Source organism: Mytilus edulis, chromosome 7 (genome assembly GCF_963676685.1).
Source record: "Mytilus edulis chromosome 7, xbMytEdul2.2, whole genome shotgun sequence".
NCBI classification, from domain to species: Eukaryota; Metazoa; Mollusca; class Bivalvia; order Mytilida; family Mytilidae; genus Mytilus; species Mytilus edulis.
The window spans coordinates 2,573,206-2,589,244 of NC_092350.1; the positions used below are offsets into that span (position 1 = coordinate 2,573,206).

Sequence of the window (16,039 nt, forward strand, 5' to 3'; positions counted from 1 at the left end):
CTTGGTACTTTCTCTCTATTGTTTCGTACTTGATACCATCTCTCTATTGTTTTGTACATTACATCCTGAATATTCTGACCTATTTTAAAACATCTGTCTCTTGTATGCGATGATACGATTGGCCACGCGATACTAGCAAACTGACAAAGCGAACAAGTTTATAAATATTAAAAGCGATTGAAAGTCCCCCAAAGCTTTCCTGTTCCTGACACTATCATACATGTTTACACCAGACAGGTAATATTTTCTACATATTCGAATGTTGGGGTCTCAATATACTTCTGAAAATCATTTCAAGAGAAGATAGTTTATTTATTTAAATTGTGCATGATAAAATGAATCAACAAAAAAATAATCATGCCATCATTTGTTTTAGATGGGTGTTACTTAATCGTGAATATTGTGTATATGCATTCACTTACATTAAAAAAATTTCAAATTTGAACTCTTTATATCTGTTTGACTACAGGTATAATTTGTTTGTTCAATAAACTTGTGTTTGTTTCATTTTATTAATAAGTAATTTCGTGAAAGTTTAACATTTCAAAATTTGATTTGATTGATTTGGTTTAAAATAAAACTTAACTTTTATATTAACAGCATTTTTTTATAATATTTGTTTATGCAGATTGAAAACCACGACAATGTTCACCCTGTCATTACACTTGTTATGAGTATTGTGTCTATTAGTATGATAGTTCAAGGTGAGACATTCAGTTTTCATTAAATTGTTGTTATTGTCTGATTATATACGTTGTATAAAGAAGTCCTCGCATTGGCTAAATCGCCTCAATATCAAAACACCTAATAAGGTACAAATAATTCATCATTTAGGAGCTGATGCGCAGGATTGTGTCTCTCCAAAAATGACAACATGCGTAACAAACTTCACCAGCGCAGCAGCAGGGGCCGGTAGAGACAGGAATAAAACTTGCAGGGCAGATTATTTTTATGTAATATTGTTTGTGTTAAATTGATTTTGTAACTTATTGTATATTGCTGTGAAATATTTTGATGACCCTTTAATTGTATCATTATTAAGTATTGTCTGGCTCCCTTCCTTTTGTGCATCCAACCAAATGAGAGTAAGGAATATTTTCCAATATATATAACCTGCTTTAAAAAAAAAAGATAAATATATTCCGATGTATAGCATGCTGACAAAAACAATGATTAAAGATGTATTCCTTTTTCCCTCAAATAAACAAGGAATCATTGATACCATGAAAATAATAGGTAATTATATAATAAGAACCTGAATATCAAGATTACTTATAAATCATTGTGTAACATGTGAAAACGAATATATGTATATATTTATAATACATAAAGTGCTTAAGTATTTAAAGGCATAATCTATTTAAAACACAGTGCAGCAAATACCTATCTGAATTGTTTACGCAAAGTTGTCACTGACTGCATGTTGGACTCTGGTTCTTCCCTCAGAAAACAATCATTTGCTACTGCCAAACAGGCCCTTTCACAGGCTGGATGTGGAGGTGGTGGTATGTATTTCAAAACTTTACTTTTATATCACTGGCTTCCAAAGCTCATGCAGACTACAATGAATTTTATACAATATACTGTTACTGGAGATATGGTTTGAATGCCAATTATACAACTACTCCAAATAGTCCAAAATATGTCAGATCAATCTAAGTGTGATTCCTCTACCATATTATCGAAACTTATGATTTATCTATCATTTATACAAGGGTCTTTATCATGCGATGACTAAAACAAGATTGAAAGAAATAGTCTGACATTTGTTTATGATATCATGCAATACTACTACCATCGTCTTGGTACAACGCGCGCGCGCGGGTTTCGTTCACCACCAATCGTGAAATGATATACTTTCAATAACTAGTGCACCTTTATTGCAATATGATAAATTTGTATTTAAATTATGAGATAATGATTTTTTTCTTATATCAGTATGAAATGTTAATGATCGTTTTTGTTCCATTTCAACGCGTTTTCAATGCATGATGTTCTTCTTCCAAATTATACAATAAAAGCTGTCACTCATGATGATACCTTATATTACTTCTGATAAAATGTTGGATGTATTACGATTTGTAACCTTGAATTTATAACAAAATCAATCTCTTTTGCAGCTAATGGTGCCGGAAGTCTTGTTTTCAACTTTGTCGCAATAGTTTCAGGACTTACATTTTATAAGTTGTTTTAGATTGAAAACTTAAATGTCATTGTATGAACAAATGTACTTATAAAACTATAAATAAACAGTCAAGCACATACACAGACACAATCGTTTTGGACACGTTTAGAAATTTTTTATTGTCAATATTTATTTGTGAAATAAATTGATTTAAAATCAGTATTTGATAATTTACTTTTTTTTTAGTTTTGTTTGTTTAATGATTAATAGCTTTCTGCTTTACACTATCTATGTCCGTTTGACAGTTATGGTCATTGGAAGGTTGTATTCATTCCTTCGGGTAACAACTGCGCCCATTCAATAGCAGACTTGTTCATATATGCCATTTAATTGATGAATTATGATTTTCAACACGGAGTCTTGGCTCAGTCAGAACAGTGAGCTATGGAGGCCCAAAAAAAAAGTCAATAGCAAGAAAAAAAAAAATTTCAAATGACAAACAACAGTACACAAAACACAACACGGAAAACAAATTACTGAAAAATACAAGCCCAACAGGAACGGGGGTGATAAATTATGAATATTTGTGTAGGTTCATGAAGGTTGAACGATCGAAACGAAGGGTGAGGAAAGTAGACTGCGATTGAAAAATCAATAACGCATTCCTCTGAGTTGTTGTACGGATTTTTTATTTCCGTGTCTCTTTGTTTTCAAACTTATTATTTACATTAAAAATAATACATGTGAATAAACTGTACCTTTTCCCCATGAATAGTTTAATAGAGGCACCAACAGTATACCGCTTGTCGAAAGTCATCAATCGATTGAGAAAAAAAAAACCAATTCGTGTAACTAACTAAACCCAAATGAAAATTTTTATAAACTAAGATCATTACTGGCAAAACAAAACCAAATCAATAAAAAATATGTACCATAACGAAACTAACAAAAAAAGAAATAAAGAAATATGTGCCCATAGGAAAAAGTGTCTATCCTTGTTTTTCCATTTTCAGTTAACCATGAGATATAAATAGATAAACAATCAGTTATTATTAGTATCTGTGTCTAGTGTATAATTAAATACTACCGAAAAAACACGAATTGAAAACAGAACAAAAACACCATCGGTAAGAAAAAACACGGAAGAAAAAATAAACATTGCATTAAACACCGAGCTAATATATAAAACAAATAATCAAATGTAAACAACCACAACTGTTTATATATATATATATGATTTTTAATATATTTTTCACTCAATATAACCAATATATCTGAGTATAATAACGATTGATACATTATTAAAATAAAGATATTCATACGTATTTACATGTACTTTTAGAATTCCAAAAATAAGATAAACTTCAAAGTGGATTTTAAAACTTTAATTTCATTCATATCTGAGGAAACCGGATTTAAAATTTTTGATTAAAATAGATTAAAAAGCGTTAAGTAAAAAAAAGGAAAAGCCCCAAACTGACATTTGTCAAACTGTTACCGGTGTTACAAAATGCTAGTGAATGCTTGTACGAACATACAATTGTTGCGAAATAATTATCTTACCACGTATATAAATGAGATGTACTGAAACTCCATCAAAGCTTCACGGATATAGACATCAAAAGCCTCTTGACCTCTCTAGCAGGTAAAATGTTTGAGAGTTAAAACTATGCTCCTTTAGATTAATCCCCGTCGTGCTAGTTTTCGTTTTTAGCATTCATATTTCTTTCATTTTCAAATTGAATTATTTTAGTTTTAATTTCAGATATTTAAAAAAAAAAAAAAAAAAAAATTTGTACAAGTCTTTTCTTTTAGAAGAATTCCATTTTATTCTTTGTTTCATGTTTTGTTTTACAGACCATTAGACACAACCATGGACTGCCTGTCTGCCGTAACTGTGATTGTCTGTCTTATATTTACTAGTTTTGTAATTCAAGGTAAGTCATTTTACTCTTTTTCCTATTAATTATTTAAAATACAATTTGAACTTTACGGAGACATTTAGCACTGCCAATTATTTTCATTTTCCATTTGTCCAATGTTGGTTCACGTAATTCATAATTTAAGTCATCACCAATAGCCAGTTTGTTTAATTTTTGGCTTTCCAAATGAACTGATAGTGACCTGCAAGAAGTATAATAGTGATATTGATATATCAATTATACTAAGATTTGTTTAATATTAATTTTATTGTTTTCGTTTTTTACATCAATGGGTCAAAACATCTGCTGGTGAAGGATCAGCTCCCAGGATACCATCAGCTCAGTACTCAGTATTTCGGTACTGATTAAATGTTTCGCAAAATTTCTACAACTGTCTGTTTACATATTTTGAAATTATAATAGAACTAAGGTTTCAACTACCTCAGACAAATTTGCCTTAAGATAGATTTGGTTATTTTTTAATATGTCCTTTTTATTCATATAGCTCGTGAACTGGTTTTGTTATATACGGACTTGGATTTCAAATATTCGGCTTTAAGCGATCTTCATGACGGAAATCCAGAAAAGCGTTTCGGATGCATGAAATGTACATCTTGCTGGTTTACCTTTTTAAAACTGATTTTAAGTTAATTCTTTTTGGTAACTTTTTTTAATACAGCTATTAATGACGCCGACGACTGTTCTTCTCCAAAAATAACGTCATGTTCTACAACCTATAACACCGCATTAACAGGAGCTTCGTCAACAGGAAACATAAACAAAATATGCAGGTCAGATTTTTATTATATGTAAAAGTTTTATTTTTTATTAATTTTTTATCACTGTTAATTATTATCTTATTTTTTAATAGACGTTTTCCTCGTAGTTATTAAACGCAACATTTTAACAGTTATTCCTTTAATTGAATTAATTTAATGTCTGATAATGCTATTTTAAGTTATTTATAAATTTTCAAACGTATAACGTGTACATGGATATTACATGAAGCGCTTTTGTTTTGTTTGATTTATTGTATAGTGTTATTCATAAATATCTTGATTGTTTTATTGTTAAGTGTTGTTCATACCTATCTTGATTGTTTTTATTGTTAAGTGTTGTTCATACCTATCTTGATTGATTGTATTGTATAATGTTGTTCATACCTATCTTGATTGATTGTATTGTATAGTGTTGTTCATACATACCTATCTTGATTGATTGTATTGTATAGTGTTATCCATACCTATCTTGATTGATTTTTATTGTATAGTGTTGTTCATACCTATCTGGATTGTTTGAATACAGTTGTCACTGATTGCAACTTGGATCCTACCACTCATACTATAAGCCAAACAATCGCTGCTGCCAAACAGGCCCTTTCCCAGAATGGATGTGGTGAGGGTAAGCATGTCTTTATGTCTTGTTTGCGATGATCCGTCCACAACCAAATGTAAGTATTATAGAAATAAAGAGATGGGTAGTATAAAAAAACAGTTTAAATGACATGGATGTACTACGATCCGGTCGGTTTATTAACGCATCGTTGTAAATATAATATAATTTGATGCGACTGCCATACAAATGAGAAGTTTAGCGCTATAAACCCAAGTATCCACCATTTTTTACATTTTTAAATGCCTGTACCAAGTCAGGAATATGACAGTTGTTGTCCATTCGTTTGACATATTTAGTCACGTGATTTTGCCATTTGGTAATGAACTTTCCGTCTTGAATTTTACTCGGAGTTCAGAATTTTGTGATATTACTTTTAACTCGATCCGCTGAGTATACATGTCATCGTCATTGTTCTGTATTATCACCTTAGAAAACGAATTTGGATTTGTATTATCATTGTAGGATTAATTCTTGAAAAAAAGAAAAATAATCAGGGGGAGGGTTCATATCTCACAAAACATGTATAACCACGCAGCATGTGTGCGCCGGTCCCAGTTCAGAATCCTTTGACCTTTATTAGTTTTGTATGCATATTTTGATTTTAGTTTAGTTATATGTTTCAGAGTTGAGCGTGACGACCATTTATACTGAACTAGTACTCAATTTTTAACTTTTTTTGATTTACGAGTTTGTAAACTTGTCGTATATTTTAAGAGTAAACAAACGTTTAAGGATCTGCGTACCCTTCCGGAGCGTTGGAGATCACCACCATTTTTGGTGTATTTCGTGTTGCTTGGTCCATTGTTTTCCATAACTGTGTTTTGTGCATGTTTGTGTGTCTTTTTTAGCATGAGTTATAAATATGATGTTTTTTGCAGGAAATGGTGCCAGAGGTCTTGTTAACAACTTGGTTGTCTCGGTTTTCGGACTAATATCTTATAAAATTTTTAAGATGACATGTTTTTAATTCCTAAACTTGTATAAATAGATCAACACGTAAAGATAATAAGTGTTCTAAGACATCATTATTTAGACACTGTTTGTAACATCAATTTAAAAAAATAAACAAATGTAGTTATTGAATGTTTTTTTAAGAATATTTTTAAAGAATAAATATAAGTATAGATAAGAGAAGATCTTAAAGTAATCGTTCATGTCACTTGTGCATATTAGAGCGCACTGGTTCACTGGAATTTTGAACGTACAAAAACAAGTACTTCTGATCTGAACAACAGGTCAATAGTTATCAAAGGTACCAGCATTATAATTTAGAACGCCAGACGCGCGTTTCGTCTACATAAGACTCGTCAGTGACGCTCATATCAAAATATTTAAAAAGCCAAACACACACAAAGTTGAAGAGCATTGAGGATCGAAAATTCCAAAAAGTTATACCAAATACGGCTAAAGAAATCTGTGCCTGGGATAAAAAATCCTTAGTTTTTCGAAAAATTCAAAGTTTTTTAAACAGAAAATTTATAAAAACGACCACATTATTGATATTCTTGTCAACACCGAAGTGTTGACTACTGGGCTGGTGATACCCTCGGGGACGAAACGTCCGCCAGCAGTGGCATCGACCCAGTGGTGTTAATAGTTATCAAAGGTTCAAGGATTATAATTTAGTACGCCAGACGCGCGTTTCGTCTACATAAGACTCGTCAGTGACGCTCATATAAAAATATTTAAAAAGCCAAACAATCACAAAGTTGACGAGCATTGAGGATCGACAATTCCGAAAAGTTATACCAAATACGGCTAAGGTAATCTTTGCCTGGGATAAGAAAATCCTTAGTTTTTCGATAAATTCAAAGTTTTTTAAACAGAAAATTTATAAAAATGACCACATTGATATTCATGTCAACACCGAAGTGTTGACTACTGGGCTGGTGATACCCTCGGGGACGAAACGTCCACCAGCAGTGGCATCGACCCAGTGCTGTTAATAGCTATCAAAGGTACCAGGATTATAATTTAGTACGCCAGACGCGCGTTTCGTCTACATAAGACTCGTCAGTGACGCTCATATCAAAATATTTAAAAAGCCAAACAATCACAAAGTTGAAGAGCATTGAGGATCGAAAATTCCAAAAAAGTTATACCAAATACGGCTACAGTAATCTGTGCCTGGGATAAAAAAATCCTTAGTTTTTCGAAGAATTCTAAGTTTTTTAAACAGAAAATTTATAAAAACGACCACACTATTGATATTCATGTCAACACCGAAATGTTGACTACTGGGCTGGTGATACCCTCGGGGACGAAACGTCCGCCAGCAGTGGCATCGACCCAGTGGTGTAAATAGTTATCAAAGGTTCCAGGATTATAATTTAGTACGCCAGACGCGCGTTTCGTCTACACAAGACTCGTCAGTGACGCTCATATAAAAATATCTAAAAAGCCAAACAATCACAAAGTTGAAGAGCATTGAGGATCGACAATTCCAAAAAGTTATACCAAATACAGCTAAGGTAATCTTTACCTGGGAAAAGAAAATCCTTAGTTTTTCGAAAAATTCAAAGTTTTTTAAACAAAAAATTTATAAAAATTCAATTATTGATATCACATTATTGATATTCATGTCAACACCGAAGTGTTGACTACTGGGCTGGTGATACCCTCGGGAACGAAACCTCCACCAGCAGTGGCATCGACCCAGTGGTGTAAATAGTTATCAAAGGTACCAGGATTTTAATTTAGGACGCCAGACGCGCGTTTCTTCTACATAAGACTCGTCAGTGACGCTCATATCAAATGAGCCCTTCTTTTATAATTTCATATATCTTTTTTTATCATTCAAAAGAAACTTTCAACAAAGGCTCTACAGCGACCCAAAGTCCCTAGGCTTTCAATTGGTACCAAAATTACTCCTTTCATAATTTGCTAAAAATATGTACTATTTTATTGTAATTTTTTTTCTAACTAGGCCCAAATAGGTGGTGTTATACCTTATCAGTTTCATCAAAATGTCAATGTGTCTCTTTGTTTTACTTCAAAACTGCCTTTTTAACGTTGAACTATGGCAACGGTTTTTTTTTTAACCCAAAAATTAAAAAATCTTGTTTTTAAGAACTTTTTATGATTTTTTTAATTAAAATTTATTATTAATGAATGGACCACAATAATTCATACATGTTTTGTTCAGTTTTATTTTTTTATAGTCACTCGCATACATTATTATTTCAGAAGAATTCAAATACAATTTTCCCTAAAAATCGTCAAAAATCGGAATTTTGAGCTTTTCACATGAAAAAACTGGACGGGCGATGTTTGATTTGTTTTCATTAAATGATTGGGTACTCCTCCCTGAACAAAATGATGTATCATATTGGCGTAATATCACTAAGAACAAAATCCAGGTTTCATGCAAACCTTACCTTAAACCATATTGTCACAGTCTGATTATTTACTCTCATCTGATAAGAACCCTGAAAAAAATTTCCGGGTGGTGTTGGTTTTAAAGTATAATGTAAAACATGTGTTTACAATAAGTTAAAGCCAGATACCTCAATTGCTTCAAGTACAGCAGGTAAAGGTTAATAACAAGTTCTTTGCGTTAAATTAAAATTCGTCAAATAAAAAAATTTCCTGCTCTATTCGCTTACACTTATTTTATACATTCACTAAATTTTAAATACATTTTTTTTGTTTGGTGTGTCGTTGAGGCATAGTATTCCTTATCGTTTTAGGTCAGTTAAAACTACGTGAATCAACAACAATCGATTAATATCGCTATTTAATTAGTAAACACACTACTAGTGATACATGTGATGTTATATAACACTTGTAGTAAATGTCGTTAGTCAATTATGACCACTACGATGTATTTTGGAAACGTTAAATTTCCAATTAGGACAAGGCAAAACTGTACAGTTATCTTATTTCAAAGGAGATTCAATGAAACGACTATCTACATCATTTGAAATTAAGTGAATAAAATAAACTCATCATAGAGTGCAGGATTTTTATTTTGTATTTGCACTAGACGCACTTTAAGGCAAGCAATTATAGACGTCCATACGGGCTTCGACAATGCGAAAAATAGATACCATATTGTCGGCTACAACATAAGCATGCATTAACTCAATATACTCTATTGGAATGTTTTTTTTTCTTGTATTTTCATCAATATGCCATCTATATTACAATCAAATTGACATCCAATGGCATCCAACGGTCAAAGGAGTAGGTCCGATACCAACATACAAATAAGTAGATAAAAAGCATGTGTTGATGTTATCATAGGTCTATTTAATTTCATTTCATAGGTTAAACAAATATATTATCGTTGTTTTAAAGTTAGTATCAGAATGATTTTTGTAGATCAAATCAGTCAACAAATGGTACATTTTGTTTCACTTTCAAAGTTGACCTTCTTTTCCTTTTTTTTAGCCGAACAAGATAAGTCAATCTCCAGCTAAGGTATTATATAGAGTATATAATGAATACGGATTCAAGGGGTTTGCATTATTGACCTGCAATCGATAATACTTCAGTCATGTTTTTGAGCTTATTATGACAAACAAAAACGGCCAATTACAAAAGAATACTTCAAAATTCCGCCTTGAAAACCACTTGTATTTGGAACCAATTGTGCCCCTCTTCTTGCCGACTTATTTCTTTATTATTATGAGGCTGACTTTATACAGAAACTTCTTAGGTAGCACTCCACAGTTAGAAAATAAAATTAAAAATGAGCCACAAAATGTTTTATCATCTCCTATTCCTGGATTTCTAATACGTTAACCTAACTGTTTGTGTTGTACATGTGCATATGTATGTAATCGGTATATTCCATAGATTTGATTTTCAAAAGTTAAAAGAGTGAAAATTAATTCCTTTTATGTGTATCCATGGCAACATTCTGCATTTATTTACCATAAAATATTGCAAAAAGGGGGGTGGACATGTCACATATGCCCTCAAAATTTGGATCAAACTAGAATTTCAATGCCTTTGAGTGATACCTTTTTAGAAACTGTTTTCATAAATCTTTCTAATGATCAAATAAAAAATGGGTGTCTTTCGCCTCATTTTTTCGTAAAATCCAATCACAAAGTTCGTGCGATAAAAAGTTGGAAAAAAACATTACAATAATTGCCGGACCAATGTATGGTAGGGACATGCAAATACGGACTGTCATACAGAAAACAGCCTATATTACATACATTACATAATCTATTTACCGGATTTGTTATAACATGAGCAACACGACGGGTGCTACATGTGGAGCAAGATCTGCTCACCCTTCCGGAGCACCTGAAATCATCCCTAGTTTGTGGTGGGGTTTGTGTTGCTTATTCTTTAGTTTTCATGTTGTGTCATATATCTACTAATTTCACTTCTTTGTGCTACATTTGTATGAATATCAAGATTATTCTCCTTAAATCTGTACAGGAAAGATTTAGCTATCTCTACTTGTATTGTTTTATTATTGATATTCACCCGTGTTAAATTATGTATTTATATGACAGAACTTTCTTGGTATTCCTTATTATTGGAATAAATTTATACTCATAAGTAGTAAACCTAAACCGACAAAGTTATTTTTCATTTACCTGTAGATATTATGAAAACCGGTTTTTTTTCAAAAGTGATTATTTTCAAAGGGTTTCATATTTCGCGGGGGTGTCGTGTCATGGCTTTGTTTGGACTTGTCTGTTTGTTTTATGGCCTTGAATGTTTGTCCCTAATATTTTAATAACTGTGCATTTGCATTCAGGTAATGCAGATCAAATTTATTCGTTCATAGTGTGTTAATTTTTGATTGAGTTAAGCCTTCCAATTGATATTTTATCGTGTATCTGTATCTGTATTTCCCACTTCTGTATATGGATGGGTATGTCACAGATTCATTTCGGCTATTGTGTGACGGGTTGGACTGTGCTTAAGTTAGTCGTGCTTGCTAAGGAGTGCGGATTTAAACTCCTCGGTTGTAGTGACGCACACTACTAAATCCTCTAGATGGTTCCAATCTACCGCAGTGCGCACAAAGATAGAGTTTTGGTACTGGTCAGTCTTGCTGTTTAGAACTATGACCGCTCCTTTGTTGTTACGGACTTGTTGGTCTATAATGTTCTTGGATACAAAGTTATCAAATGTTTTTGCTTTTATTTGTCGTTTGGGTCTGTGGAATTTAATAAGATCGTCTGGTGGAAGCGCTGGTATCTTCCCCTCAACTACTTTGAAAAAGAAAATCAGTCGTTGTTGTTGTCGTCTTGATTGTAGTGACGGAAGCTGAAGTTGCGATGGCATTTTATTCATTCATCCTTCATCCCTTGATTTGTAATCTTTTGTAATAAATCTCATTCCTCTTTTTAGTATAGATTCCAATTTATCAATGTCTGTTTGGGTATATTGGTCCCAAATAATTGCTTCATACTCCATAATAGATCTTACGAGAGCTATATATGCTGTTTTCCGGCATTCGATAGGGCAATGCTGTAGGTTTCTCCTAAGGAAGCCTAGCGTGGAACTGGCTTCGTTGCATGTGTTTGTTAGTTGTTCCTTTCATTTTAGATCTTCCTGAATTTGTAGCCCAAGATTGTTACTTGTTCCAGAGTGTGGTTGTTTAGGTTATAGAACCGCTGGTTTTTACTTTTCAGGCTAAGCATATAGCATTTTATGGCATTGGAACGCATATCCCAATCGTCTGCCCACTTTAACCAGTGATTTTAGGTCCTCTTGTAGTTTGTTGTGGCTTTCTATGTTGTGATGTTATGCTATTGTTTTAGAAAAAGGGAGATTGGTACCATTAAAACGTTTAATCCCGCTGCAAATGTTTGCACCTGTCCTAAGTCAGGAATCTGATGTACAGTAGTTGTCGTTTGTTTATGTTATTTATACGTGTTTCTCGTTTCTCGTTTTTTATATAGATTAGACTGTTGGTTTTCCCGTTTGAAGGGTTAACACTTGTAATTTTGGGGGCCTTTATAGCTTTTTGGTCGGTGTGAGCCAAGGCTCCGTGTTGAAGACCGTTCATTGACCTATAATGGTTTACTTTTATAAATTGTTATTTGGATGGAAAGTTGTCTCATTGGCACTTACACCACTTCTTCCTATATCTATGTATATTATTGTTTATCTGTTTGTTCTTTTCATTTGTAGCCATGGCGTTGTCAGTTTATTTTCGATTGATGATTTTGACTGTCCCTCTGGTATCTTTCGTCCCTCGTTTCTAACAAAATGAAATTAATTTCATTATTTGGTCTAAAATCGTAGCCTTTAGTCAAAGTTCATAACCATTTCCTGTAAAAAAAATTATGTTTGGTCAAGATAGCTATCTAATATGTCTGACACCTTACAAATGAATTGACACGGCTAAAATTCGTTACTGTAATTCAAACAGCAATATTCGAACTGACTAGAGAACCTCACAATTGTATTAATTACCAAAATCTTAAAATATAGTAATGTGTGTATTAAGTCCTCGGTACATGTTTCTTCACTTTTTTCTTTGTACCTTATGTTACCATGGATATATTATAGCTCGTTTCTGTGTGTTTTATATTTTGATGTTGTGTTTCTGTTGTGTCGTAGTTCTCCTCGTAGTTTCAATCGATGTATGAATTTCGCACAGTTAATACGTTTATATTGAGCTTTAATCAAATATATATAAAAATAAGACAATGTAGTGTGATTACCAATTAGACAACTTGTCTGACTTAAATTAAACAGCGATAGACATACACCAACGATTTAAAATAGGAAAACAAATGAATTGATTTATTCAAAACCAATTCAAACGAGAAGACTAATTTATTCAAATACATTTATATAAGAGATTTTCAGCAAGCCAAATAGGCTTTTGATGCACTGTAATGCTTTAACATGTAAAATGAACATTGGGTTTCTTTTAGTGAAAATAAAATAAACATACAGATTGATAGATAAATCAATATTAAGACGACAATATAGTAAGACACGATATAAAATTGTGTGACATTTCACAATAATAAAATTGAGAATAGAAATGGGGAATGTGTCCAAGACACAACAACCCGACCATAGAAAGACAACAGCAGAAGGTCACCAACAGGTCTTCAATGTTGCGAGAAATTCCCGCACCCGGAGGCGACCGATAAGGTTAGAACAAGCTTGCAGTATTACAAAACGCATGTTTTAATTTGATATACGCTGCAAGTTTTGTATAAATTGACATCGATTTTACATATATCCTCATTGGTCAATCATTTTTTTACAAATCAAGTTAAGAGGGGGTAGGGGGGTCAGTGAAAAAGCTATATGAATTAAGTTTTGTTATCCTTCATTGAACTTTTGATGTCGTCCCTAAGCTACAAATCAAAATAAAAAATTGCTCCTCTTTGATTAATATTAGATAAATCTAATTAATTTCCCAATCAACCATGGGGAGATAAATAATTCGACATTCATTTATAGTCTTTTTCAAACTTGATGAACGGTTCTTTATATTGGTATGTATTCATTTCAAACGTTTCAAATTTATAAAACTATATTCGTACATCAATGTTTTTGATACACCAATAACACAAACTAAAATATATTGAATGGATACATTTTGTAATTATTCAAAATTATATCAGAAACCAATAATTAATTATAAAATAATAAACCTGTTAAAACTCTAAAACGCCATAGCACTTTACCAGGTATCCACTCTTTCGGATTTTACTGATTTTAGAATTTACGTTTCCAAGTAACTGGATTTTATTAAACAAACTAAAGGCACTAAAGAGCCTCTGTCGATCTCACCTTGGTGTGTGTGCTGCTCCATAGGCTTACATGCTAAACAGCTGATCTTTGAAAATAAAAAAAAGAAAAGAAAACCATTTCATGTGAAATTGTGATTTAATCGAAAAAAGTGGGCCATGCCATGAAGAACAAAACGTTACGTAACCCTAAAGTCAAAACATTTTTTTTTGCTTTCTGTTTGCTGTCTTTACTAGGCCGCACTACTTCCAGTAAACATGATATTCTTCAACTTTCCTGGATTGATATCCAGCATAAACCTATAATCAAACAGAAATTATTTTTTTTAGAAAAAATGGACTATTTTGTTTCCCTCCATGCTTTGACATGCACCGGAAACTGCAGTTGTAATACAAGACTAGTTCCTTAATGCCAAATTAGAGTTCTGGCCCCAATTTCACGGTCCACTGAACATAGAAAATGATAGTGAGAGTTGGGCATCCGTGTAGTTGGGACACATACTTGTTTAACATTGATACACTGACATTCAACATTTTATATAATCAGTCGATTATAGACGGACGTACTCGAAAAAAAGCCCGGACTGCTATCGAAAAACCCCGAACACATATATGAATTTTGTCTTGTCGATTTGAATGCAGAGACAAGATTTTTTGTAAAGTGTCTGTATACATTGTATCTAAGGATAAAGGATTCCATTCAGTTTTAAGTACGTATACTTTTACAAGTTCTTACGAATTTCCATATAAACTATTTGATAATAGTTTGTTTTGAGAAATGTATAATTAAAGGAGCCGAAAGCTTTACTGAAGCCAATAAAGCACAGTTAAGTTTCCATATTCATAATATGTTTGTTATGCAAAATTGTACATTGGTTGAACATATGGTCTAGTAGAGAACGTTGTTCTCTGAACAAAATGCTGTTCCTCTGCGGTATTCTTTGCATGTTTTCAATCCTAGATATAAAGCTAGTAACACAGTAGGACAAAAAGGTATCGGTAGATGTACGCGTTCATACATTAGTTAATTTATCATTATATAAAATTTCGTGGCGAACTTTTTTTTAAATTATAGGGTGGTGCATACTAGTATTATATTTATAGGTTGATATTTTACGAGATCATAAACGAGGCATGGCTGACATTTAAAGACATTTTTATAAACATACTTGTCAAATTCGTGTGAAACAGAAAACAAAAACCTTGAAATAAATCTTGAAATTTAAGACAACATCTATTATACGGTGTCAATATCTCCTAATTGATACGATATTCCCGTGCTTGTAGGTCCTATCATGATTTTGTTTGATAGAGGGTTGTTGCTCACAAGGAAGCTAGAAAATCAAGAGTCGCAAATGGTGAAGTTGAAATCATCTCTTCGTAAATTTTACGGACGCCATCACGAGTTGGTTGACCATTATGTTATTACCGTTTCAAAAAGGATATCGTATATGTTCCTTACGTCGTTTCTGCAGTCCCCTTCCTTTTTATAAATGTGACCAACTGAATTCGACTATTTACCGGATTTGTTATCTCATAAGCAACACGACGGGTGCCACATGTAGAGTAGAATCTGCTTACACTTCCGGAGCACATGAGATCATCCCCAGTTTTTGGTGGGGTTCGTGTTGTTTATTCTTTAGTTTTCTATGTTTTGTTATAAGTACTATTGTAAGTCTGTTTGTCCTTTTCATTTTTAGCCATGGCGTTGTCAGTTTTTTTTTCGATTTATAAGTTTGAATGTCCCTCTAGTATGTTTCGTCCCTCGTTTGTAACAACATGAATAATATTTCATTTTTTAGTCTTTAATCGTAGCTTTTAGTCAAAGTTCATAATCATTTCCTGTAAAAAAATATGTTTGATCAAGATAGCTACCTAATCCAATGTATGTCTGACACCTTACAAAT

At 32.6% G+C, this 16,039-nt stretch overlaps 2 protein-coding genes across 3 annotated transcripts in view; both read left to right on the forward strand.

Moving 5' to 3' along the window:
- LOC139529726 (uncharacterized) overlaps nucleotides 1-16,039 on the forward strand; it is a 72,813-nt gene that overhangs the window by 22,729 nt on the left and 34,045 nt on the right. The window lies entirely within an intron of this gene.
- LOC139529724 (uncharacterized) lies at nucleotides 148-6,525 on the forward strand. Of its 2 annotated transcripts, XM_071325582.1 has the most exons (6): nucleotides 148-237; nucleotides 629-704; nucleotides 3,983-4,062; nucleotides 4,727-4,838; nucleotides 5,318-5,448; nucleotides 6,321-6,525. In XM_071325582.1, exons 3-6 carry the CDS (start codon nucleotides 3,999-4,001, stop codon nucleotides 6,407-6,409), a joined length of 396 nt encoding a protein of 131 aa, XP_071181683.1. In that variant the 5' UTR covers nucleotides 148-237; nucleotides 629-704; nucleotides 3,983-3,998; the 3' UTR covers nucleotides 6,410-6,525. The 2 variants fall into 2 exon arrangements, with proteins under 2 accessions (XP_071181683.1, XP_071181682.1); XM_071325581.1 differs by lacking the exons at nucleotides 148-237; nucleotides 629-704 and adding an exon at nucleotides 3,520-3,770.

Coding starts and splice junctions, on each gene's coding strand:
- LOC139529724 (XM_071325581.1), top strand. CDS start 3,700: ATGAGATGTACTGAAACTCCATCAAAGCTTCACGGATATAGACATCAA. Junction 3,771..3,982: donor CCTCTTGACCTCTCTAGCAG/GTAAAATGTTTG, acceptor TTTGTTTTACAG/ACCATTAGACACAACCATGG. Junction 4,839..5,317: donor AACATAAACAAAATATGCAG/GTCAGATTTTTA, acceptor TTTATTGTATAG/TGTTGTTCATACCTATCTGG.